This window comes from Topomyia yanbarensis, chromosome 2, assembly GCF_030247195.1.
Source record: "Topomyia yanbarensis strain Yona2022 chromosome 2, ASM3024719v1, whole genome shotgun sequence".
Lineage (NCBI taxonomy): Eukaryota > Metazoa > Arthropoda > Insecta > Diptera > Culicidae > Topomyia > Topomyia yanbarensis.
The window spans coordinates 60,949,228-60,976,919 of NC_080671.1; the positions used below are offsets into that span (position 1 = coordinate 60,949,228).

General features: G+C 39.8%; 3 protein-coding genes and 1 long non-coding RNA gene across 4 annotated transcripts; 2 read left to right on the forward strand and 2 right to left on the reverse strand.

Annotated features, from left to right (window-relative positions):
• The first annotated feature begins 1,083 nt into the window (after positions 1–1,083).
• LOC131686199 (hsc70-interacting protein 1-like) lies at positions 1,084–2,739 on the forward strand. The gene is made up of 2 exons (XM_058970440.1): positions 1,084–1,242; positions 1,305–2,739. The coding sequence occupies exon 2, from the start codon at positions 1,323–1,325 to the stop codon at positions 2,505–2,507; it is 1,185 nt and encodes a 394-aa protein (XP_058826423.1). The 5' UTR covers positions 1,084–1,242; positions 1,305–1,322; the 3' UTR covers positions 2,508–2,739.
• Positions 2,740–2,877: 138 nt separating this feature from the next.
• On the reverse strand, positions 2,878–4,791 carry LOC131686194 (zinc finger protein 391-like). Its single transcript, XM_058970429.1, has 2 exons — positions 3,946–4,791; positions 2,878–3,887 (listed from the first exon to the last, which is right to left on the reverse strand). Exons 1-2 carry the CDS (start codon positions 4,636–4,638, stop codon positions 2,970–2,972), a joined length of 1,611 nt encoding a protein of 536 aa, XP_058826412.1. The 5' UTR covers positions 4,639–4,791; the 3' UTR covers positions 2,878–2,969.
• A 10,627-nt stretch (positions 4,792–15,418) lies between these two features.
• On the forward strand, positions 15,419–17,413 carry LOC131686192 (zinc finger protein ZFP2-like). The gene is made up of 2 exons (XM_058970426.1): positions 15,419–15,672; positions 15,742–17,413. The coding sequence occupies exons 1-2, from the start codon at positions 15,535–15,537 to the stop codon at positions 17,257–17,259; spliced, it is 1,656 nt and encodes a 551-aa protein (XP_058826409.1). The 5' UTR covers positions 15,419–15,534; the 3' UTR covers positions 17,260–17,413.
• On the reverse strand, positions 17,354–18,136 carry LOC131686210 (uncharacterized). The gene is made up of 2 exons (XR_009304945.1): positions 17,780–18,136; positions 17,354–17,624 (listed from the first exon to the last, which is right to left on the reverse strand). It is a non-coding gene; the product is annotated as an uncharacterized LOC131686210 (long non-coding RNA).
• Positions 18,137–27,692: the final 9,556 nt, after the last annotated feature.

Sequence of the window (27,692 nt, forward strand, 5' to 3'; positions counted from 1 at the left end):
TTATATGCACTCAGAATATAGCGTGTTTCTATGATGATTCTCAGGGATAGACCGTTCCAACATCAAATTATGGTCTTGTCAAATTTTGGTCTTGTCAAACTGCAAATGACGTGAAAACCCAAGATGATACCAGATAAGGTATAGGCATACCAAATACAAATTATTTACATTTATTATTTTACATATTTGTATTTGGTAAAACCCTTGAGTTCAATTATTTGCAGTGTAAGATTCCTACACTCAAAAAAAAGTAAACGTTATGCCTATTGATTTTACACATAGATTTTTGCAATTAACGGAGGCATATAGACACTATTTGCTGGCACATAAACCTAATGTGTGTATTCACAAGAAATATTAATCTTACATTCACATTTCATAACTATTAGGCACATAAAACCCCATTCTATAATAATATGCACATATAACTTATGTGTGTGCATACATAGTTTATACAGTTGACACATAGAAGGTATGTGTGCGCGTGATAACAATAGCATTTCTTCTTCATATGAATTTTAAGCGGTTTGAAGCAAATAGAATTAACGTTTGGATTTCTTTCAGTGTACACATTTAAAATCCATTACCTACCAAATCCAATTTGCTGTCCTTATTTCACTACTGGAAAACAAGCGAGAGGGACTTTACTCGAAATTAATGGGATTAAGTTTAGTCGGCTTTGGGGAATATCTCATTATTTTTGGGTAAATTTTGACTCATTCTCTTTTGTTTTTCGTTGGAGGAAGTAGGATGCACAAGGTTTGTTCCAGTACCAGAAGAAACTGGAGGTACTCCGGAGAAAATCGTTCCTGTCCTCTTGCCTTCTCTTTTGTCTTCTTCTGGTAGCAAACCGGAGTAAAAAGGAGCAAGTAGTTTTGGCTTCTGTTTGCTCCGGAGTGACTTCCGTGTACTGGAACAAACCTACAGATTTCAGATTACCTACTGCTATTTCATGCAAATTTTCCGTGTAAGCTCGAAAACGCCATATACTTTTGGCTCTTTTCGTTAGTTTGCGACCACTGTGCACCCGTATGAGATGTTTACCCAATGAGATGGGTACTTCATTTTAACCGTGTAGATGACAGCACGAAATACGCAAAAACAGCAAAAAGCCGTGTGAAAAGGCAAAGAATAGCAGAAGAACGAGAAGAACATTCTAGTCGGCGACATTTTTGAAAAGGAACTGCGTGTTTTGCAAAATATCCAATTTTCTAATATTTTTCATCAGTTAAGCAGCAAACCGTATGTATTTTAGACATATTTCAGCTAGTTGGAACTTGCTAATATATATTTTTCGTTTGCAGTTCAGGGAATCCACAGCAATGGCCTGTCCCATAGATCCGAACGAACTGGTTAAGCTGAAAATGTTTATCGGCCTGTGCGAGACTCAACCGGAGTTGCTAAATCTACCTCAGTTGGATTTCTTCAAATGTTTCGTCGAAAAACTAGGCGGTAAAGTTCCGGCTGGAACACCCGACTTTGGAGGGGTACCGAAGTTTAAGCCGGCGTCACAGCAGCAGAAAGAGAAAGAAGAGCCCATGCCAAGTAAGGATGATTCCGACCCAGAGTCGGACGTAGAACTAGACGTTGAAGGTTGTGTCGAGCCGGATAACGAACCCGATCAGCCGATGGGAGATTCTTCGGCTGAGCCGAGTGAAGAAGATATAGATAAAGCCAACGAGCTGCGCTCGAAAGCAACTGCAGCTTATTCCGAACAAAACCACGATGAAGCAGTCAAATATTTCACCGAAGCCATCCTACTCAATCCGAAAAGTGCGCTGTATTATGCCAAACGCGGTCAGGTTTATTTGAAGTTGGTTAAACCGAATGCTTGTATCCGTGATTGCAACCGCGCCCTAGAGATTAATCCAGACTCTGCCACAGCGTACAAGTTCCGAGGCCGTGCCAATAGACTTCTGGGTAAGTGGGAAGAAGCTGCTAAAGATCTCCGTCAAGCTTGCAAATTGGACTATGATGAGGAAGCCGATGAATGGCTCAAGGAGGTTACCCCTAATGCTAAGAAAATTGAACAGCACAAGTTAAAGCTGGAGCGTCGCCGACAGGAGAAGGAACTGCGAGAACGTCAGGAACGTGTTCGTAAAGCGCAGGAAGCTAACAAAAAGGCTGCTGAAGAAAGTGCCGGTGCTGACTTTGGTGATTTCCTTGGTGGTGGCGGTGGTGGGGGAACCGAAGATATTCTAAATGCCTTCAAGGATCCTGAGGTAGCGGCCGCCCTACAGGATATCATGACCAACCCGGCTAACATTGGCAAGTACCAGAACAATCCTAAGGTAATGAATCTTGTTACTAAAATAGCGGGCAAAGCATCACAGACAGGTTTCCCGGGATTCGGTGGAAGTACTGGAGCAGGTTTTCCAGGTGAATTCCCCGGTGCCGGAGCCGGTGGGTTCCCAGGGGGCTTCCCGGGTGCCGGGGGGGCTGGTGGTTTTCCAGGAACCGGTGGTGGTGCAACTGGGGGCCATAAAACTACAGACGATTTAGATTAAATACTTGTCGCTGCATTTATGTTGGAGTTTGATGGATAACCCGTTTGCGCTTTTAAAGAGAACACTTTTGGTTTAAAACAGGCAGTTAAACGCTGTATCGAGTTTGTAATAAATCTTATAACTATTGTTCAACATATAGCGTTTTACCCGAGGCGTAATTATATTCCAAACTATGTCTTATTAACTAGCGGGTAGGATCAATAAAATAAAACGCTCCTAGTGTTCCATAGAAGATTATACTTCTTTCGTGATAATCACATTTCCCACTGATTCGAATCTGGAGGTACAGCATGTTTTCTAGGGGTGCCAAATCACTGCGGCTTTAGAGATCCCCTTGGAGTGTCATCTCAAATCAGCGGAGTTTGCATTACGTATTATTCGTTCTTTTTTTCTTATCTTTTTATAAAATTTAAACCAAATTGCACAATTCAGATTCTTTGCTTTTCGCAATTGATTGTAGACCTACTGATCGAAAATGTAAGTCGGTTGAGGATTCATAAGACTCGGGTTCAGCACAGAATGGGTTGGCATAGTGTAGCACATGTCGTAGCTACCAACGTCCAGATGTTGTTGCTGATAGTGGTGGTGTGAAAGTGCAGAAGAATTCGTAGAATACTGATAGGGTTCACCAGAGTACATGTTGCTTGTTATGCCATTTGCCATTTGAACTGGGTTCGCTATGTGGGGTTGATTCGTTTGCGGTTGAGAGTGCGAAGTCAGATAGTTTGTCATGTAGGGTACGCTGTATCCGGTCGTGTTGTCGATCAGGGACGTTGCTACAGACAGTTCTGAGCTTGCTGCACTGTCTAAGGATCGGTTCTCGTCGACTTCTATAGTAGGTTCGAATGTTTCGGTTACTCTTTCCGGTATAACTAATTCCGCAGGTTTTGGCCTATGTTTCGCTTTGATATGTCGAAGCAATGCAGGAGATTGTGTGAACTTTGCCTCACATTCCTCGCACGAGTAAGGTCTGTCGCCACTATGTACACGTCGGTGAGCTATGAGATTAGAGCTGTTGGAGAATATTTTGCCACAGTCTTGACACCGGTGTCGCTTGACTCCGATATGGACCGTTTTAACGTGACTGTTCAAGTACGATTGCTTGTGGAACGATTTGTTGGGGCACAACCTACAGACGAAATTTTTAACGGCGCTGTGCGTGTCGGCGTGATTGCGTAATTCCTTCGCAGTTCTGAACGCACGGTCACAAATGCCACATGCGAAGTTTCTTTCTTCTGAGTGCGTCTTTCTATGAGCGTGTAAATTGCTGGATGTCCTGAACAGCTTACTACAAATTTCGCATTGATATTTGCGTTCATTGCTGTGGGTACGAAGATGCAACTGAAGGTTTCCCGATTGAGTAAACTTTCGGTGGCAAATCTGTGGGTTCAAAATATGTTGAACAAGCTCTCGTTGAAAAAAAAACACTTCAACTTACCTGACATTGGAAGGGCTTTTCTCCCGAATGAATTCTTTGATGAGCTTGCAAGTATCCACTGTAATTAAATGTTTTTCCGCAAGTATCACAATGTTCTGGTTCCTTCAAAGGGGTGCCTTTCTTCGTTCCAGTAAATGAAGTCTTCCTGCTTGCCCTACGTTGTTTAAAAATGTTAACTTTCTTTCCTTCTTCTTTCAGCTTTGCCTTATGTTTAACCAACAGCTCATCCAATTGTGATCGTTTCTTAATAGGTTGAACTTTTTTCACATTCTTTGCGGAACCTTCCATAGGAGCATCCTCCACTGATTTTGAATTGGAAAAAATACTTTCCTTCGATTCTGCAGCTCCGTCCGGTCCAAATATAGCACTCATAGCCTCGTAAATCTCTTCCTCGCGAACCACATCGGGTTGAACGGGATCGGTCGAGCCGTGAATAAAACTTCTTAGCTTGAGATCGGACGCTTCACATCGGTTGCGAAACTCGAATGCCATGCCCAGCTTGTAGAAGCAATCGTTACAGATTGACGCCGGAAGGCCGTCCTTTTCGTAGATTTCGACCGATGCGCACCGAGAAATCATATCCGAGGGACGGATGGAGAAATTCACTGCAAACAGATTGACCTGCGAACCGACCTGCAGCGATTGCAAGCACAGCCGACATATTTTGTCCAGTTCATACATTGGTTTATCCATTTTATTTTAGTTCTTCATAATAAGCAAACACTAAACAGCTTCTGTCAATCTAGGATTAATTTACGATGGCAAATTGAATACAAAGTGCATTTGAATTTTATTTATTACAAAATTTACAAAATTAAATATGTCATTTAATGACAACAATATTCAGTGCTGTTTGCAAGTGTGCAAGTGTAACACTTTTTTGTTTGGTTCAAGTAAATTACACACACAATTATACATGACAAAGTTGTGTTACAGTGATGATTCGATTCGTCAACCGGGACATTTTTTTCTTATTCATGAAAATTAAAACATGAAAATACAGTCCAACATGGGTCATTTCTTTTTTTTTATTTCGATTCTAGAGGTTTTAACATTCGAGCCTCTTTTTATGGGTTAGGCTTAGGATATTTTTGCATTTCATTAGAAAAATCTTTTAACTTTATGTGCGGGGTTGGGAATAAAACCCAACTCGTACAAGAAATCGATTTACCAACTGCTTATATTCAATTCTGAACATTTAAAATTTCGGTTCTTAAAAACTTATACTATACCCTAATAAAAAAAATTATACACGAACTTTAACCCATATAGTCCAACGATTCCACATATTGTTTGGATTATACCCTGAACAGGTCGTTAGGCTCTTGGATCATAAAATGTTTATTAAGGTATTCCATTTGTTTCAGCCTCTTGATACGCTTTCGCAACCCACTGCAGTTTTTAACCGTTGTGTGTCCGACAGGGTACCCGGGTACCTTTTCAAAATTCAGTCCATGAAAAACCCAGTGTGCTTCCCCAAGCAGGAAATTGTTGTTTATTGACACTTAGAATATTACCAACAGGCCCGTAGCCAGGATTTTGTTTCGGGAGGGGCTTAAAAAAATTTGCATAAAGCTTTTAATTCTGACAATTTGATATAGTCACTAGAAACTAAATTAAATTTTGAAAAGTTCATAATGAAATCAATTCCAAATCAAAGACAATCCTAAAAATATGTTCATTGTCACAAGAAAGGTTATAGTACTTACTCTCGTTACAACAAAGTATATTCTAGAGTTCACAGTATTTATGCGCTAACCGAATATGACAATGCTTGACGGTGCTGGAAAACACCAGGTGTTCCAAGCTACACCTTTAAAAGGCGTAGAAGATGCTAAACCGAAATGAGTAGAAAAATATCCATAAAATGTTCGAACGAAGAGAATGTCGAAATTCGTACAAAATCTTCTGATTTAGCAAGCGATTTGTAGATGCGCAGAGACGGTTCAACTTCTATTTTCTTTGTCTGGTGTTCTGCGAGTATTACCAGTTCCAAGGCATCATGCTAACACAATTTTTTGATATATTTTATTTAAATGAAACTATTTTCAAGACTAGCCTTGGTCGGGTAGATTAGAACCCCAGTTAGGAAGGATTTTTGGTAATCAATAGGATCAAAATATAAATTTAAATGATTAAATCAACTGAAGGAAACTGCCCACAATTTAATTGATTAAAGAAAATTGTCTACAAATCGAATGAAAACACTGATTACTAATATCTTCTAATTTTCCTTCAAATCGCCAGTCGCCGTGCATGTGTCGTTCACCGTGCAGTTTCAAAATCACGAAATTTAAAGAACTAGCTCCCTAAATCCATCGGAGAGATCCAGATCCCAAATCCTTTCGTTTCATCGTTTTATTGAAACATTCCAACTAAAGTTGAATCAAAATTTTAAATACACCGTAAGTTGATCATATAACGTGCACTGGTGCCAAACAAATGTCCTCAACTACTTATTCTCGTTTTGTTGGTAATAGTTTTATATTATTTCTAAATTGTGACGTATTTAGATAGGTATTTTTACGGTGACTATGAGGGCGGTTTTCATTTTGATAAAAAAAACAGGATTTGAAGTCACGTCAAATCCACCTAAACGCACGGTAACTGGGGACTTGACGGTACGTGAAATTTGTTAAATGTATTACCAAAAGAACTAGAAGGTCTACCTTCTGATGTCGCAAAAAGCAGAAGCAAAAAAAATTGCTACGCTATAGCAGGCTACAGGCACCAGTGAATCAAGCTAGCTATTGTTCTATATCAGTGCACATACAAATTGTATCGTTGCCCCCGGCTGCGGAGTAAAATGAGTTTGCCAAATGAAGCAAAAGTGCCTGTGCTACGGGATAACACGAACAGTTAAGGAAGTGGAACAATTAGATAAAGTGAAAATGGAGCTTAATCTCGCTGAAGTTACCTACATTCAGCTACATCACGTAAAAACTGTGTTTTGATCACGTTTAGAAGCTTAGCACAGGCCGAAAACTTTATTGCAAAGAACAACATAAAACACGAGGTCGAATTTAATAACACCAGAATCAAGATCCCCGTGCATATGGAAAACGACATGGTGGACGTGCGTATCCATGATTTGGCCCCGCGCACGAAGGAGGATTTCATCAAACAAATCATGTCGCAATATGGAGAAGTAGAATCTATTACGATTGACACCTGGAGAAATTTTTTCTCCGGCATTCCCAATGGCGTTCGTATTGTGAGAATGCGAGTGACTAAACCAATACCTTCTTACATGACTATCGAATGCAAATCACCGAAGGATGGCGTGACCTATAAGCAAACAACGCTAATTACATATCCCGGGCAGACCCCAACATGCCAATTCTGTAACTATACAGCCTACTACGGAAAAACATGCGCCGAAGCAACTAGTCAAAACTCATCTACTACAGCCAACTCTAACAAGCAGCCAGCGATACCTTCAGATAAACCTAAAACAACGATCCAATTACCCAATAATGCAGGTGCAACGACCACGACAACCGCTCCCAAACCAACAACTAGCATCGCCAATAAAGAAGCAAATACCGATGAAGACGGATATACAACAGCGACCCATAAGAACAAGAAACAAATAAGAACCTCTGATCGTGAACAGGAAAAAAGCAGTACCGATGACGACATGGACGGGAACGATAACGCGAGAGAAGGCAGACTGAATGACCACCAAGCGGCCTCACCGCCAAGGAAAAAGATCTCAACACGCAGCAGCAAACTGCGTCAACAAGATCTGGCAGACCGACATTCTTAGAATTTTTTTATTTTTACTTATTGTAAAAAAAATTAAAAGACCCACGGATCAGTTGTGCTAACGCATTGAGCCGTTTCAAATAAAATTTTAGATTGAAAAAGAAAGAAATATTATAAATATGAACAAGCTCAATAATTTCAGCATCTCTTTATTCCGACATATGGACGGGTATACATCGCACTTACTTCACCTCTGTCGAAGAGTAACGTAGGTGTAAGGCCAACTTTCTTTGATGATTTCTGTTGTTCTGTAGTTGAGTGCCCAGAAAATATAGAACAGCTGCTCTTGGGTCGATTTCAATTTATTTATTATTTTTTCTCTCTTTTTCTTCGTGATCTCTGCTCATCTCTCTCATTTTATTCCATAACGAACACAAATAAAACGAAAACATGAAATCGAAACATTAATCCCAATTTATTGACTGTAGACTCAACTAGTTACAACATTTTAGTCGCTCTCCGTGATAGGCTACTGATGTTTGTTCACTGTATCGTCACGTCGTTTTTAGACTTACATGGACATTATTTGGAAACCATCGAAAGAGACAGAAATGCTGCTGCTTACAACATTAAGTTTATTATGATTGATTGACTAATATGTGGTTTAGCATCTATTGACATCCGTTGAAAAGTAAGGATAAAATCACAACAGATAGTCCTACCGCTACTATGTACGTTTCTGTATGTGAACAACATTAGTAATATACGACGGTATACAATTCTTGGGTTGATGAACACCTCAGAAAACCGCTGTTTTACCACTTTTTGGCTTGTTTATTTTTTGGCATTTTTCTTGCTTATTGTTCGATTGTTTAAAATATCACTACTTTGCGGACTAATAATGTTTAAATACGGACCGCATTCTCCGCATAAAATGAAATTGAGTGTCAACAGAAATACTATTGCATTAAAATGACGCGAAAACAAAAACTGTCTTCTCGACTATATTGTCATCAACTAACGGAAATGTTTTTGTCTAGCACGCTTGAGTGAGATGCCTGATGTTTCTACTAAGCGTACAGTGCACTAACCTATTACAGAAATTCAATCTGCTTATGCTTTAACTAACTTTATTCTGGCTAATATATAACATAATATCTGAGTTTTGTTAGACACAACCACTAGCGATAAAGTTCTCATTTTGGGACAGTTTTTGAGCTCACTTTTCTATAAAACTTCTGCAATTTTATTATATATTTCGTTTATTTTATTCGGTTCAATGCATTAGCTAAATGAAGCCTTGTGTCTTCAATATATTTCCATGATGTGAACAATGAAAGTGATAAAACGTAAATGGTTGTCCTACAGATCTCGTGCGAACAACTAGCGATTGCATGTGGAGAACTATTTACTAGGCTGAGAAATATTTTTCCTAACCAACAGTGTCGCGGTGGTGTTCATTTCTATCTCGTACACTTCCTTATCATCATAGTGGTTACTGCCATGTCCATGTTCGCGAATTTCTGACGGGTCACGAGTGTCGACTTCCTCAATGATGGTGCCGACCGTTGATTTTGAGATACTAGACGCAGTTTTTGCCGTCAATATTATCCGAACAGCAGCCAAAATTTGGCAAATGTTTGTTTTTCAGGAAATGGTTTTGGAGACTATGTATATGCAAAGATATAATGTGTAAAATAATACTATCGCATTCAGTTTTTACGTGCAGGGTCAGGTTGGAGGAAATATGTCTGTTCACCTAGATTTTCACCACAAAAACACCATTTAATATACTTCCTAGATGTGTCCTTTATAATGAATACCATTTTTTCCAAATGTGACAGGAATCTTTTAATAGCCACGGTGCAAGTAAGTGGTATCAGATCTTGTAGCCGAGCATTGATTTTCTCATCGTCCATATATATGAGGATCAACCACATGTTACAAGTTGTTATGCAAAATGACTGGTTTCGCCTGGGCTAATTTGTTAAATGGCATCAGCACTGAACGCCTGACATGGTTAAACTCGTTAAAGGCGATGTTCGTAAGCATAACCTCCATAATCACCTTCAGCAAATATTTCACATCATTAATGTTGCTCCAGCCAAATACGGAGGCTATTGACTTCAGGTCTTTTCGCATAAGATCGATCTTATGCGAAAAGACCTGAAGTCAATAGCCTCCGTATTTGGCTGGAGCACTACTTCTTGCTTCTGCGACTCAATCATTCGACAGATCCCCACAGCAAGAATTAAAGTAACAGTTTCGTTTGTCTTCCGACGAGTCACACAATATGAAGGGAACTGTTTTATCACACTCAGCATACTGAGTAGATATCCTGACCGCTGTCTTCGGTGGTTCGAAATAGCAATCTTCCTCACAATTCTCGCATTAATTTGTTGAAACCAAACAAGATACAATTTTTTTAAGAGTCACCGAAAAACATGTTGTTTCTTAAATTTATTTTTGAAAATTTTCGGGGGGGGCTTTAGCCCCCTAGCCCCCCCTCTGGCTACGTGCCTGATTACCAAGCTTTTGGGGGTTACGTTGCGCAGGCCTGGGAAACGGCTTCGGTATTTTTTTACCCCGTAATAGGGGTACCCGTAAAACTGAAATGCTCATAACTGGCATCTGATTTGGACGGATTCAGGAACCCATCTTCTTTTAGATCCGTTGACTTGACGGTGGGCTCCAGGCGATATTTTTTATGCTTAGAGATTTGTAGTGTAGCTCTTCGATTATGTTGGTACCTAGAATCTGGCAGAAATACGGCACGTGCTCCAGGTGGCAGATAGATGCAAAAGGAAAACCTGACAACTGGCAAATTAAATTATTTTTGCTGTCAACACTCAACTAGATCCAGACCGATGCAGTATCCTATGGTTGTTGATTTTGACTCAAATATCATTCAATTTGCACAATGTATTTTAATTGAATTGCCCAAATTATTGGGGCCATAGCAATTTAAATATTCAAGATCTGCCTAGTAATTTTGAAGAGGCCTCATCTTCGCAGACCAAACCGTCAAATAAAGTGGCTATGTTCCCAAATACAGTTTCGATTATATCACTACTCTTTTATATCAAAACTCGTTTATATCACCTTCGATTATATCACGCTTTTTTGCAAAACAGACAAGACACACTATGTTTTCATCCAATTAAGCCACATGTTGTGTCCTGGCACTTTTAGGATTTTTTAAAATTGATTTGCTTATTTACATGTAGGGTAATGGGCCTATTATTGGGTTTCGGACTATTTCGTTAAGGGTTTATATGGTCGGTGTTAAGTCATACCGTACTAAGTCGCAAAACATCAAAAAATGAGATAATGATAGCACCGGATAAAGAATTTCGTCAGCTACATTTGAATTTTGCCAGATTTGAAATATGTACCATTAAACAAGAATTTATTGCAAAAACTAATTTCCAATCATAATGTAAAGGAAGCTGCGATTCAAACTTTAAACTCGTTTTTCTCGAAATCAATATTTTGTCACTTAGTCCGGTCTGACCTAACACCGACCATATATGATGAGGTCGGTCAAAAAGTCGAACTTGTTTATTCTTTCAGCTTAAGGTATAGATTCTTAAGAAAATATCTGAACCTTTTTTAAAAAGGTCAAAGCAGTAGATGCAAAGTTATAGCGCTGTTCATCTTGTCCCTTTACGTGAACGGAGGGCGTGGCGCAAAACTTTAAGGTTGGACAGAGAAAGCGCAAAAATTCAAAACGAAAAAAGCAGTTTTTTCCACACCGTGTGTTAGATCTTCATAAGAATCAATCAGCTTATGTAGAATGTTGTTACAGTACTGCTGATTGATTTTTATGAAGATCTAACACATGATGTGGAAAAAACTGCTTTTTTCGTTTCGGATTTTTGCGCTTTCTCTGTTCAACCTTAAACGTGAATAATCTCGGAATCATGTTTTACCAAAAACGTTGTTGCAATGTCTAGGAGTGCCGGAATATCTTTCGGCCGATTCCAATTTTAGTTTTAAATTCTTATTTGCCGTGTGGGGGAAGGGGAGGAGTTGCTTCTCTAATCTTACGGTCATCACATCACATCATGGTATTCTTAGTATGTATAACAAACATGAAGATGTGACACAAGGCGCCAAGAGCGCACTAAAATCCTGTCAATCCTATTTTTCATTGGTTTTTCTGCTCTAAATATATCACCAGGGATAAATGATTCATAATTGATATCGGATATTGACAATAGGGAAAGAGCGTCACGTAACGAGATAAAGACTAAAAATGAATTTTAGACGTATCAGCGGATCAGGGATAAAAAAACGAACATCATTGTTTATGAATGGCCCCCAAACAAAGAATATTCCGTAACGAATATCACGTAACATCGGCGACAGAGCATTGGGATCAAGGCCAAGTTCCACCTGGGTCGTGCAAAACTGAGAAGCAACATCAATTTAGGCACAGATAGCAGACGACCATTTATTTTCCTTTTTTTGTTTTGTCTTTTCATTTGTTTCTCTTGCTACAGTATATGCAACTCGGTGCAGGAGAACGTGACGGCCAAGGAAACGGAAAGCTAATAGCACAAACAGATCAGGAACAGGAAGGAGGACTACGAACAAGGAAACAAACAACAGATGAGAAATCGTTTACTTATTTATTATAACTACGATACTAATCACAATTATTTTGCTTTTTTTGTTTCGTTTCAGCAAACCAAAATCTATACAGACTAGCACATACGAACAGTTAGGCTTTGTAGGTTCTCATTTTGACAGAGTCTAGATGGGCGGATGAACGTATGCCAGAGTGTGGGCTGAGAAATGACAATGACACTGTACGAGATGGCGCTGGGCCTGTGGCCTTCGACTGGCATGGTCCATTCTCATTGATTCGGAAGTCTTCTTGGCTGGTTGGTAAATATGTGTTCCTACTTGCGAGTTGATCAATTCGCTTGGGTGGGGGGCATGTGGATCCTACTAGTTGTCGACTCTTTTGATCGTGCGTATGAGGCTAGTTCAGAAAAGGAGTGCAGGACTGGCACCTAAGAGATAGTTAATTATTCAGGACTTGTTCTTATGATTATTAAACTCGACCAAGCACACCGGCTCTCAGAAATGATAAGCAACCCTCTCGGGTCGGTGTGATCTATTTGAGTCGAACCAGGCGGACATTCGGTTCGAGCAAACTTATGGGAATAGTGGATAAATATTTCTTACGCCTTTATTGGCAGAGATTCTTTTTGCGAAATCTTAAAATACCTTCACTGGTATAGCTACTCAGGATAATAATAATAGAAAAATTAAGGGTTTGCCTGGTCCATAATGTAATGAATATGTATATTGACTAGAACAGGCATAATCGAGTTATGTTATAAGATAGAGAAGAAACAGCACAGTTGCAGGAAAAGTATTTGCGAGTAAGGACTAATACTGCTAGTATGTTTACCGTTTCAATTAATAGTCGATTGATCCGCTTCGGACCTAGGAGACAAAAAGGAGATTAGGAAGAGACAGAAGCGGATTCAATGCAAAATTTGCCAATATGACGTTGACCCCAAGGCGATGGTAAGATGATTTTCCATAGGACTAGATGACACGACGTTACATGCTCTAAACTTGCGCAAAATAGTTTGTATGTATGTATGAATGTAAGCCCGTATGTATGCCTGTATGCATGGATGTGTATAGGACCAATGTATCCCTGAGCAACGTGGAAGGACAGCATCTGAGCCGCCAAAACGCTCATGGGAAGCCGGGTGCGCGGTCATAGGTGTGACCATAAAGCACTGCACACACTGTCAAGTGCAACGGAGAGACGGTAGGTGTACAGTTAATGCACATAGGTTGCAGAAATAGGTTGTTGAGACAGCCCGATTGCACACTGATAAATAACAATAAAATAACAATAACTAAGATAAGTCGTCCTTTCAATATATCGGCCCCTTTTAAAAATTAGGAAAAAAATCGGAGGAAAAGTTTTAGGACGTTAGCAACTTTCATGAAATCACATTAATTCGCACCAATCACTTGGAAAAACAGTCACCAATATTGTATTAAATTTCGAAGTATGTATGACTTCTACTGCCCATAAACGCATAAGAGTCCCATGTGGATTTTTGTCGAAAATGAGTTATCCGTTGGATTGTATTCTGTATCACCACTGAATCACACTGCACAAATAAGATTACCGGGTTTGTTCAGAAAATATCAAAAAAAAATACCAAAACATGGTTGTCCCATCCATTTGGCTTAATGGATGGGACAATCTTGAACAGCGTTTTTCTCGGCTTGCTGTTTTTCAACATGGGACTCTTATGCTGTTATGGGCAAGTCTATGGGTAGTGCAAAAAATTCCGAAAGAGACACGAAAAAAACGATATTTGTTAGTTCTGGTAGCGCCCACTCGAAACATTGGATTAATTATTTGAAAATCTGCCACACATGTGTTTCGGGCACACAATAAGCGCGATTGAAATCCTCGGTGTACCACGATCCCATTTGCAAAAACACATTTTATGTGAATGTAATGCAAGTGTGGATATTGCAAAATGTGACAAATTCCCAGTAATAAACCTCTCACCCTATGCTTATTTTAGTACCCACCCGCACTAAAAGTGTAACGCCGGCCCTGAATATGGTGTACCGAGACCTAATCGAAAATTGGGAAGTAATATAGGTCTCATGTATGCATTTTTGTGCTAAGTGTTTCATTCATCGTTCGCTAGTGGAATGAGAAGCATGTGGATGCACGGTCAGATGGTGCGATATGAAGAAGGTAATCAGAATTTTCGCTGCCCATATATTGTTGAGCATATTATCTTTGTTAATCCGCCTTATTCTGCATTATGACGAATCGCTTTTTGAAACGAATGTGATCTGCATTATTAATAAATCAAACGGGTGTCAAATTCTATCCAATTTTTATTTTTTTTATAAAACAATTACAACATTGTGTCGAAAATATTTTGCGTTGTAATATTTCAAAATAACTTCGAAAGCTAGGAATATTTTTAAGTACCAAGCCACGATATGTTTAGCCTAGTACCAAAAGAGGTGGACATACATGAGAAGTTTCCTATAATTTGCAAATAAAAACAATTGCAAGTTTTGAAGATTTATAGGAATTTGAATCTATTTGTTTTGAGAGCCGCGCCAAATCTCGCGCGGATTTGTGGCGTTTTTATTTTGCCGTCTTCCGTAACAACCCTAAGCAACTTTGAATACTTTTGAATACCTCCCTTAGACTGACTGGATTGACGGTATATATTACAAACATCTTCAAGCAATATTAGACGAATCAGCTTGAACAAACTTAGTACATCAACTATATAAAATTATACTAGTTTATTCGTAATTCTTCATTAAATGTGTCATATTCTATTGAACATAATTGTAGCTCTTTATATTGACCTAACATTAGTAAAAACTCAAGCAGTCAGTACAATTAGGATTTTCGATTGATTGACACCGGTGTAGTGGAGCGCACTGGAACTGGACCATTTTTTGCACTTTCTAGCAGAAGTGCAGAAAACTGGGTATGTTCCATTGACACTTCTGCTAGAAAGTGCAAAACCAGTGCACTCCACTACACCGGTGCACATCAATCGAAAATCCTAAATAATTCTAATGAATTATTCATGTTTTTGTTGCTTGGTGCTTACGACCAAGTGTGTTTGTGTCTTGGATGACAATCGCAGATACAAGTTATATGCTAATACATGGGTATTTTGAAATGAGCGTGTTTAAATACTAATCAAAACATGTTTATTTACATTTTTCAAGAGTGTTGATATTAGAACGTCTAGCGCAGAAGACACATTGTTGAAATTTCCCGAATTTAGAAAAAACAGGCAATATTTTCAATAGAACATTTCCTAGTTTAATACCGAGAACTCGCTAGCCATGGCATCTTGTGATTTAATCACAATATGCTGCCGTTGCTGTTTGAAGGAATCGACTGATATGTTCAACGTCTTCACCACTTTGGACGAGTTCAACAGTCGGATTTGTGATTTGATTACAATCTGTTGTGGACTATCGGTGAGTAGCTAAGCAGAACGACCGACGCCCCTTGTACCGTTTAAACATTGGCCAGCTATTAATTTCTAGGTTTGCGAGGATGATTTGTTCCCGAAGGACATCTGCAGTTACTGCGTGAAGGATTTAGCAAATGCCACACGCTTTCGGAAGCGCTGTCTAGAAGCAGAAGGAACGCTACAGAGTAAATTGGATGTGAAAGATCCATTGACTGTGGGCTTACCATCTGATCAACCGCTGCAAAGTACTCAATTTGAGCGTACCCAGGACAATGAAATACAGGAAAATAATATACATGCCAACATTAAGTTGGAAAAATGCACCACAAAGAGTTTATACGACGAAAATGAAGCCAATGTGGAATGCCTACTAAATGATGATTCAAATGGCTGCAACGATGTACTTGATGCGGAGATGCTTCAGGATAAAATTGAAAGAGATAGTGAGGTTTTAAACGAAAAAAGTAGAATTAGCCGATCCACCCGCAATCATCTGGTTAGACACAGACGTAGATATAAGTGTGAGTTTTGTGACAAAATTTTTATTCGGAAAAGCCTGTTCAATCAACACATGCGACAACATGCAGCGAATGTCGAAAGAGATATTTGCAGTAAAGATGTTTTGTGTGAAGTTGGTTACGACACTAATAGTCAAAAAAATGCTGATGATCGGACATACACATGTGATATATGTGGTGAAAATTTCACCCAGGCTAGTATGCTGAAAGAACACATACAGACCCATAGTGTTGGGCACGTAAATCAGGGTGAGCTGCAACGCACTGAATCCTGCGACTCTGAACTGTGTCCAAAGCGCGACGCACAAGACCACGAGTTCACTACATCACAAGAAACTGATATAAAGAAGAAAATTCCATCCAAACCCAAGCGCGTTCGTGCAAGGGTCGATCGCCGTCATAAGTGTGACATATGTGGCAAAGAATTCCTTAACAGTAATCACCTCGTACAGCACAGACGGATTCATACCGGCGAGAGGCCGCACAAATGCGCAAACTGTGGAAGAGCGTTCGCTCAAAAAAGTCATCTTACCGCTCACATGAAACATCATACGGGCGATTTCAGGTTCAAATGTGATACATGTGGCAAAGGATTTATCTATAAAACCGAATTAGTTATACACATTCGCATTCATACTGGAGAGCGACCCCACAAATGCGACCTCTGCGGGAAGGATTTTGTGCAGGGCAGCGCTTTGACTCAACATATGCGAAGCCACGTCGGAGAGCGATTACACCAGTGTGAGGTCTGTGGTAAAGGCTTTGTTAGACCTGGTCATCTGACGCAGCACCTGATTATGCACAGCGGAGAACGTTTGTTCAACTGTCCGGTATGCTGTAAAGGATTCTCCAGAAATGGTTATCTAACGCAGCACATGTTGATCCATAACGGTGAACTGACCCACAAATGTGACGTATGTGGTAAGGGTTTTATCTCCAAAAGTTATCTTGGGCAGCATATGCGCTTTCACTCCGATGCTAGACCGCACCAGTGCGAAGGATGCGGGAAAGGATTCATCAATAAGGCTCATCTTAAACGGCACATGCGTACTCACACTGGTGAGGCACCCTAGCAGTATTCCGGATCGTGCTGGCCAACTTTTCACTTTCAGGGTTGATGGTGGTGTTCTAAGTTTTATTAACTAATTCCAAAAGACTGTCATGTGCTAGCGCTTGTGATTTCTATTATTTTATTGAAGCTTGCTCAATCAATAAACTACATCTCATCACGGGTAAAGGATTTTCTGCAAACATTATTCTATATTAGTACGATTATGATTAGATGACTCCTTTTATATTCGAATCTCGATCGAAAGCACCGTTCACAATTGGTTGACGTAAATGGGATGTCACGAAGCTGGTGCCTCTTCGCCTCCCCCGCTAGATGAACCAATTTCAACTGCTTCTTTTCCAGCCGGTATTATAATAGTCGTCACCACTGGAAATCACATAAGAGACAATGATAAACGAAGGGACCTTTTCTTATTTGACGTTTTCGTACAGTCGTTCCAGATGATGGCAGATATAACAGAACGATCTTGAATAAACTGAGACAAATCGTTCCGGAACGACTTTGAATACGCATTAACTCACTTTCTTTACCCCACTTCACGCCCCATTCACCCCAAGGTTTCATTTGCTCCATATCTTGACGTTTGACGCGGGAACTATCGGCACTGGGACCGGTTAGGACTACTATTAGAATGCCACACAGCCAGAAGCTGACAAAGTAAAATTTCATTACGTTAGCGTTGAACTTTCTACATCGAACTGATACCGATGCAACCCGGTTTCATTTTATAGTCGAATACTCCTGCTGAGGGATACCTAATGAAATTATTTGTCTTTTTTTTAGTACAGAAATATCGCTGTATATCTTCACAAGAATTCGACTAATTTACATTTTAATTTTGCACTTGAAGCAAATAAAAGAACGTTCTTTTTGCAATTTAAAAGGTCCTACTGTGGTTTCATTGTGCAAAACCTGCTTTCTAGGTCAGCAAAACGCGCAGGTGCTTGAGTAGACTGGCTCAAAAGTAGATTTTTCTAGGAACATGTGCTGCACAAGTCTACAGTGTGTCCCACATTTATACGATCACCTTTTCAGCGTTTGTTTTACAGCTTAATCTTCCGGAAGTCGCGCTAGTGCTCTGAAAATCTAGCGAAATCGTCTTAGCGCACCAGCGGCTGCTCGTTCAATGGGCCATTTGCGCGACTTCCGGAAGGTTAACGATACTTCTTGAAATTTGCAAGCCATGGTGCGTTTTGTTCGTTTGTTATGGCAGTTTAAGTGTAAAAAGTGTCGCCCCCATTTAGGGTAACCAACCTAATTTGGACCTCTACAGATTTTAGACCCTGTTAATTAATTTAATTAATTAAGGTTTCTCTGCATTTGTTTGGTTTGATGCAACAGTTACATTCCTTGGGTTGTCTATAAGGTTTAAATATCATTAGTTCATCTCTAATTGTTTAAAAAATAAAACACAATCCACAGTTTTAAAAAATATCACAGAAAACGTTTCATGATTCAGCGATAGCCAAGAGGAGCCGGTATAAGTGATACATTTTCAAATTGGATTTAAATGTACAATAGTAATGTTTTTTGCCTTTCTCATATAAAGAAAGGCTATGCAATTACTGTAAAAATCCACTTTTTAACCGAGGCCCGGAGGGCCGAGTGTCATACACCATTCGATTCAGTTCGTCGAGATCGGCAAATGTCTGTGTGTGTATATGTGTGTGTATGTGTGTGTGTCATTAAAACTCAGAATTTTCTCAGAGATGGCTTAACCGATTTTCGCAAACTTAGTTTCATCTGAAAGGTATAACGCTCCCATAAGCTGTTATTGAATTTTTAGTTGATTCGACTTCCGGTTCCGGAGTTACGGGTTGAAGAGTGCGCTCGCACAGCAAATTCCCATATAAACTGGTGCCACCATGATGTTCAAATGATGTAAAACATATTAAAATTGATGTAACATTACTCTAGTTTGCGAGTCTGGATCACTAATGATCAATCAAAGCAGCTTTGACCACATTGGCCACCTATGACGGTTCATGACACCCCCGGGGAACCCGCCAAGTTCCTAAGTTAAAAAAAGGTGCTCTTATATATACTATATATACCAAGTGTAATAAGAATGAAAGACATTTCCATAATGTTAAATTGTACGAACCAGCTATTAAATCATAGTTTGTAGAAATGAGAAAGGCACAATTGCACCTCTAAGTGGATTAAAACAGGTTTTTTATTGATTTAATCAGTTTGTCTGATTTGGTATTATGCATGCAACGTGTTTGATAAGGTTTCTTCGCAATGTTTTATCTACAAAGTCTTAAATAAATGGTGTCCACAATGTCTTAAAAAAATTATATCGATATATTTCGGGCACCCTAGGATTTTCTTTCCTGACAGCTATTTGGTTATTGAATGAAAACATTCGTAACGGTAGGTCGACTGCTCTTTTTGGTCAAATTATTTAAATATGCTCAAACTAATGGATGTCGAAAATCAAACGATTGAGGAACATTTCATGAAGACCAGAATATGACCAAAGAGGAGACTTAGGAAATACACGTTGAAGAACATTTGCAGTTCGAGTTTGTTGAATTCTACGAACTATATGTTGACAAATCTAAGCGGCACCTCACAGCTCAATAATGATAATAAGAGTGTGCTTACTGAATTCCTAGAATCACCTGAAACACTCGCACGAATAGGAACATTACGATTCAAGTGGCGTAGTCCTTTTAGACACATTTTTAGTGCATACGGATCACCGAAATCTGAAGCGTTTTTTCGTAAGAAACCGAGAGTCGCAAAGGCTTTGGCAGGTATGGTGAAAAAATGATCGCTGAATTTCGGTTTGCAGCCAAATAAAACTCCCAGGTCTTTAATTGACAACACCCTTTCTAGGCTGCAGCTATCTACTTTATAGTCGGAACGAGAAATCAAGCGACGTCGACTAAAGCTAATCACTTTGCACTTATTTGTGTTCAAATCCATTCCGTTGAGTCTTAAACTAAGTCAATATCAGCTTGCAGAACTACGTAATCTAGAGGAGATTCTATTTTTCGGAAAATCTTCAGGTTATCGGCATATAACAGGTTTCCAGACTGAATTCGCTCGCGGAGATCGTTTATGAATAAGATGATTATAAGAGGCCCGAAATGGCTGCCTTGCTACATTGTCGACAACACTCCCGACAGCCGGCTGTTCGGAGTTCAAGTTGTTTTCGATGAAACAATTTCGATAGACGATTACCCAGAGTTTAAACGCCTAGAACATTTACGTATCCTTCAGTCAATAAACTATTCAAACATCTTATGCATGAAAGTATATTCTCAGTCGCATCGCTTGCTTGAAGCGAATCCTGACTAACAACCCACCCGCTACCCAATCCGTGGTACTTATGGGAGTGTCACTGAGTCGGGGCCTTCCGTTAAGTAAGTACCACATCAACACTTCCTTTCTCATCCCAAGTTACGGTAAAGATGGTCGTGGCCCGCAATGGTGGCTCTCAGGCGAAATTCTCGCTTGGACTGGATCGATTGTTATTCCCAAACAATGCTCCTCAAGTAGTCTGGCTGGAAATGAGAGTCATCAGTCTGCAATCTACGAAGTATACCGTGCTTACGCAACGCAACGCAACGCAAGATGATTATAAGAGGCCCGAAATGGCTGCCTTGCGGGAAAACTCAATTATCTCAAAAACTCAACGTAGATGTTAGGTATTTTTTCATAGAATGTGTATGCAAAGTTTGAAAGAAACCGGTTAAGTAGTTTTTGAATGGCAGGTAACACCGCCAATGATGTTTTTTCCAGAGACGTTCTACAATAAGCAAAATTACAGGATGTTATTGAAATGATACACTAAAATGTACGAAAGTTTTGATCAATTCGCTTCACTTAAAGTTCTAAAAAAATCGGCCAAATGTTTTTTTTTTCACGCTGAAGCCCTTACCATCCCTTAAGTCAGCAGCAACCTAACTGTACCAAAAGTTTTTCTATTTCCAAAAATGATAGAACTAAAAAAATACTTCATGCAGTCGGTTTTCCATATAAAGATTAATGTACCATTTTTTATTGGCAGTCACTGATTTGCTTATGTTCTTCTTTCATGCATTAAATATATTGCAAAGAGAACGAGTCAGTGGGTCAGGGGCCCTACTCTCACAAAATTTCCTTCTAGTCACTAGGTGACGTGACTGTGAGAATAGGGCCCCAGTTTAGTAGAATAAACTTCACTGTTTCCAAAATATATTCAATCATATTCAGTGCATTCAAAATATACTTGGAACACTGTCCAAATTAGTCTGGAAGGGTCCGAAATGTGAAAAATTCATACTGTAAAGAAATGTCATTTTCGAGTTTATGTCAATGTATAAAACATCCAGTGACAGTTTTCTTTCAAGAACAGTAATTTTGGAGCAGATTGGTGCAGGTATTGCATAAAAAACATAGGCTAGTAAATATTTAGTAATTTCACTTCCTCTAGGGGTCCAAAATTGGTTGGTTATAATTTAGCTTTCGCCGTTCACTGAAACTATCCCTGGCAGCACTGTTCCAGTGGAATCTAATAACGTTAATTGCGATAACCTGAGTTCTATGAATAATACTTGCAAATATTATTTCTGAAATGAAGAGTTAAAGTCCTAATAGTTAGCTTTTCTTACGAATCTCTGGAATCAATCGAATGCTCCTGCTATTCAAAAACGCCGTCGGAAGCAAGCGAACCTGTGATCCATTCGTTTGCCTGGCTTACTTAAACATAGGGGCTAGTTTACTAGTTTAAGTCTTGCTTGAGCGGTAGCGAAGTCGGACAACACGCGGAAAAGCGATGTGGCGTAGCCACATTGGGTGGTGATGTGTGATGTGATTTGAAGCCACCATCAGCTCAAGGTTTTTCCAGTGAATGCGGGTAGACTTACAGTAGCCCCGAAATATTTTATCGTGAAACCTTCACATTATTGCTGTTACTAAAGGGAAATCAAAAAGGGTTGAACGGGCCCGTAAGCAGAGACACTTACGCATACCCCGCAGGGGAAAAAGTAGGAAAAGAGTCCCTTCCAACAATAATATTCCAGTCAAAAGGTAAAAAATTTCGCTTACATGCTTTACCCACCTGATGGTTTGTTTTGAGAAGGGTGCGTCAAACTCTTATAAGACCTTCTGAAGAAAACAAGTTTCCTTCAAGTGACTTGGGCTGGCTATCTACGTTCCCTCGTCCAGTCCTCAATTCGTATGATACCCTGTTGCTCCCATCCCTTCCCAGTATTCAATTGTTATATAGTGTGTTTATAGCATTTCATGTTATCAGGATAATGTATATAATGGAAATTATGATTCATAATGAATATCATATAACAACATGCAATTAATATAACGTATACCATGAATTTAATTAATATAATAATATTGTGATGATAGAGACAATCCATGTGTTGCTGAAAATAAATGATACCAGTACAATAAAGACCCGTTTTTATTAGTCTCCTGGTGTATTTACTGCTGATGAAGTATAGACATTGAAAACCTAATATAAATATGGTGAATTCAAGCAATATAATCAACATGAGACCTGCATACTATTATGGATTAAAAAAGTACTTATTTGAACTAAAAATTTAACAAACAAGCTAAACTAAACGTAAGTAACACCTAGAATGCGACGGCTCCTATAGACTAAATAAAAAAAAATGGAACGATATTTGATAAATGGACCAAAATAATATGAATAAACGTAAATAAAGTATTGGATGAATATAATGGAAAAGATTAACATAAAAATATTTTACATATTTATTAGGATGGGATATTATTTATTCTCGCAGCAGCTTCTTTTTGCTTCACTTCGCGGGTTTCACTGAACCATACATACAAGAACCTAAGTCAACTGGCTGCATCCCGCGATTCCTCATCGCAACCGAAACCCGCATGTAAGCTATCATGGTAAAACCTACACCTCTGCCTTGCCCCAGCACAGTGTGGTAGTGTGGCAAAAAACCACAATATACCACATAAAATACGCAACCAGTTGCTTGTCACAGGAAAAGCACTTAGTAACTGGCGGTTTTTTAAAGACACCCAGCGCCATCGCACCATGTTAAACGGAAGACCTATATGAAATGTAAAACCAGTGTATGTGTAAAGTATATTGAGAATCTTCTATCATATCAAAAATTTAATATTAGATATTCAAAATCTTCAAACATGTGGTGGTGAAATGTTGCGAATTTTTCTGGTCAGCTGAATAAATTATGAGAGAAAACTGGTATCCGTGTCCACACCGAACCACTACAGAAACAATTTGGAAAGGTGTAGTGCTTTAGCCCACTTAGCACTATCCGTACATATATTTTAACCCACATGCAAAGATTACATGGTTAAAGTCCGCTTATTAGTATCGACCCGCTATGTCGTTTGCTAGAGAGAATAAAACGATAGAATGATAAATAAGAAAGAAGTCACCGTTTGCGCTTCCGTATGCAGCAACATCCTCTCCTACCCACTGGTGTTGGTAGCATGTGTCCAAATTCTGCACTTCGACTCCCGCGTGCGAACACTACCAACACTCACTACCCCGTGCGCCCCGTAGCAGGCATAATAGTGGTGACATGTGTTGATAGACTGTACACAATTCCATCTCCTCTTGTCGAGCACAAACACTACATAGCGATTGACCGTTTAACTCTCTCTCTCTCTCTCTCTCTCTCTCTCTCTCTCTCTCTCTCTCGTTGATTCTAGCACTAAAAGCAACCGCCGCTTCTCTACACTATAGATTTTTTTTTGCGTCGAGCTCCATTATGCAATTCACTTTATTTCACTAATTGTGATCATAGGACCAATCTTTTTCATTCCTCGCCTCTTCCACGGCATTCACATTCACTGCACTGCTCCCTTGCTCAACAACAGCCAATAAATCGTCCACCCGGGCGCACATTTGCTCTACTACAGCACCTATGAACTTAAAAAAACACGAGAGGACATGCAAGCACAACCGTCTCTTTGGACTACACGATTCGAACTGTGTGGCGTAGCCACATTGGGTGGTGGACACAAAATAAAATTGGCAACGGTAGCAAAATGTAAACACAAATGAACGGCTGGATGTTGTTGGCTCGAATCAAAACTTGTCGAAAGTAAACAAAGTTCATTTCATATCGTCAACCTGGCGTCCATGTGGTGAAATCGTTAGAATTCAACGGGGTGCTGGAGCGTTGCCAGAAAATTTTTCTTTCCAGATTAAATTTTACTAAACTTCCCAGTTAAGTTCAGCCGGAATGCTGGCTGGTTCTAAGTCGCATTCCGGCTCCGGTGACACAACCGATTCTAGTTAGAATGTTCAAGGGGTACCATTTCGATGCGGCTTAGCCGCATAACCGAGGCCTAGGAACCGAAGCGGCGCAAAGCCGCTAAGGCTCCGCCGGGCGAGGTGGCCACTGACTCGCCGTCGGAAGCAAGCGAACCTGTGATCCACTCGTTTGCCCGGCTTACTCAAACATAGGGGCTATCCCTAATTTAAGTCCGACTGAGCGGTAGCGAAGTCGGACAGCACGCACAAAAGCGATGTGGCGTAGCCACATTGGGTGGTGGACACAAAATAAAATTGGCAACGCTAGCAAAATGTAAACACAAATGAACACTCCGGATGGACCTATCGTCAATTGACATTTCGACGAGTTTTGATTCGAGCCAATAATATGGGCCCATGTGAAAAACAGTAAATATAAGGCAAAAAGGTACGTCATGAAAGCAATCAATTAAAATTTCATGATACACTAAATACGCGTCAATTCCGTGCACACTTATTCGTGGCAAGGAATCGAAAGTTTGATTATAATTCTAGTATAAATTTGATACTCGTATTATAATTGAACGGGGCTTGCCGACAGGAAAATGACCTCGGAATGTACCGTTAGGTCTCTGCCATTCTGAAATGGGTTATTGGAAAATCCATCAAATCCCGAAATCAAATTGTTTGCATGGGGTAACCAGACCTTGTGCAGAAAACTTTTTTTTCATAATACCACTGCCGGTCAGTGGGATTTAGCATACACACATATCCTGAAAACAGGGAATGATACTTTGATAAGTACCCTTTAGTATTCTTCATACTCCCATTAGCGCTTGTATATGTTGAATATTCTTCTAAAGTTATGTTTCCACATAATGGTTAATATAATGGGCATATTGAATTAAATTATAAAATTAAATTATGGTTCATTGAGGTAATTATGATAAGCGTGCACGGCATACCCGACAGAAGAAGGTGTGCCAGTGAAAACACTCGCTTGACAAAAACAAATTTGTTTGGCAACAAAAAAACCGGACGTAGGCAAAAACGTCAAAAAAGGTAGAAAAAAGGAAAAAAAAACGTGGAGAAAAGTCAGTAGAGAGGTTAGCGTTCGAAAAGAGTGCTAGTACGAGCAAACAGAGACTGATCCTGCGGACGGTTTAAATGGAGGTCCGTCGAGTTATTAGCAGTCGCCGGGAACACCTACGATACCGCTAACACCGAAGACACCACTCTCGCATCCGTACCATCATAGGCAGGAGATAAACAAAACATCCCCATCGTGACGAGGCGTGAGTATAATATAGTGCCGCAAGGGTGAATGTAAGAGCAAACCACGCAGCCGTGCGGATGCTATGTTCCAACGAGTTCGCCAGCAAAATCAAGACCAAAACGGCAACAACTATTCGGGAGCATCCAATAATCATCCCTCGGCGACGTCGGCCCGGTCCCGAGCGTAAAGTCCGTGCAGTCCGGCTCTTCCCAGGTCGGCAACACTCGTAGTAGCAACAATCACCACGACATTTCGGTTCGATCGCAACAGCCAGAGTCCGGTGCAGCTGGCCAAATCCTGAGGTGAACCGGTTTGGTGCACCGAGTACGTGAGCAAGTTTCCGAACAAGGCGATCGAAACCTGTACAGCGGATCCGGATCTGTAAAGAAGGTGACCAGTTTGCAATATTTGCGGAGGAATTTTGAATTGTTCAGACTGCCCGAGAAAGCAACCACAGCGCGGGTGGAAAACGGTGGGAAAACAACCGCCACTACCAATGCAATAACAAAGCAGCATATTCATTTGCGGCAACAGGGCGGTTATTGTGAAATTTGTCGGATCGAGTATGTTGTGTCGGCGAAACATCCAGTCGTGGAAGAGCGCTGTTTAATTGTGAGGAATGACCAATTTGCTTAGGATAAATAAACCAATGACGGTGGTCTGGAATAGGCAGCCCTCAAGCAATTCCCGGGATCACATGATGACGACGGCCAACATCATTAAGGTGAATGCATCTCTTTTTACCTCGTAAGAACCATATGTGTATTGGGGCGATTTTGGGACACGATTTGGGTATAGTCAACTTTCATTTTACAAAGTTTCAGCATTTTTAGTGTTACAAGTATCCCCGTTTAACGATACAAAAGTTTTGGACAATTTGCTTTGTCCAAACTTCTATACGAAATTGCGAAAGTGTTTTTTCTCACTCTGAAACTCTTTCCCCCACCGGTATCCACTTTTCCGTATTTTGACATGTTTTTTGATAACGCTAGCATTAGTACGCGGTGCAAGGTCATGTAGCTTCACTTCAATAGTGTCATCGTCTATATATGCTGCGATGCTGTATAAAATGTCACTACATTCGACGGGGTGTTTCAAGTTGTTCTGTGAAGCAAATGATTCTGCTAGGTTAATGATTTTGAACATAATCAGTACCGCATGACGTAGATGATGGAATTGCATAGCATTAACTGCTGCTACGTTCACTTTCAACAATTACTCCACTTCGATGGTCTTACTGGACATTTCGAAAAGTCAACAGTATCACAGTTTGCATAGAACTCTATAGACAAAGCAGCACATGGGTCGATTTGATTGCGTGCCCTGCTATAGCAGCGGAGCGATGTTTATCTTCTGAACTGAGTGAAAGGAGAATCCATACTCGATTTTCTGTTATTGTCGCTACTACCAAGACCTAATTTATAAAACAATTTGTTGCGTAAATTTCATTCTGTTATAATCTTGTTATTTTATTCTAATCCGGTGATATGATAAAAAGCCTGGAACGATTCTGAAATGATGATTCTTACGCCTGGAACTGGTTCTGCTAGACTGTTTTACATGAATCTTACACACCAGCCAGCGTTGCCATAGTTGCGGATTTTTCCGCAATCCTGCGGATTTTCCGCAATTTGAAATAGAGTGGCGGATTTTTCAGCGGATTTTCTGAATTTGCGGATTTTTTTGCGGATTTTTCATGAATGAATCAAATGGCCTTAATTTTTGAATTTTAAATTGTATGCTTCATCACAATACGTGCATTATATTATTTAAATAAATTAAATTATGCAATAATTGGCTACAAGAATGTAAACGACTTTGACTTATAGGGGAACATGGGGAGACTTGACCAGGTTTTCAGCTAAACCTGCATAACTCTCTAAAAAGTTTTCAATCGTTCAAAACTTATTGAGATATGATGTAGAAAGGTAATGTT

What these genes read in the sequence shown, in the direction of transcription:
- LOC131686199 (XM_058970440.1), top strand. Translation starts at nt 1,323, where the DNA reads ATGGCCTGTCCCATAGATCCGAACGAACTGGTTAAGCTGAAAATGTTT.
- LOC131686192 (XM_058970426.1), top strand. Translation starts at nt 15,535, where the DNA reads ATGGCATCTTGTGATTTAATCACAATATGCTGCCGTTGCTGTTTGAAG. An exon ending in CAATCTGTTGTGGACTATCG is followed by an intron (nt 15,673 to 15,741) that starts GTGAGTAGCTAA and finishes ATTAATTTCTAG; the next exon opens with GTTTGCGAGGATGATTTGTT.
- LOC131686194 (XM_058970429.1), bottom strand. Translation starts at nt 4,638, where the DNA reads ATGGATAAACCAATGTATGAACTGGACAAAATATGTCGGCTGTGCTTG. An exon ending in AAAAGCCCTTCCAATGTCAG is followed by an intron (nt 3,888 to 3,945) that starts GTAAGTTGAAGT and finishes TTGAACCCACAG; the next exon opens with ATTTGCCACCGAAAGTTTAC.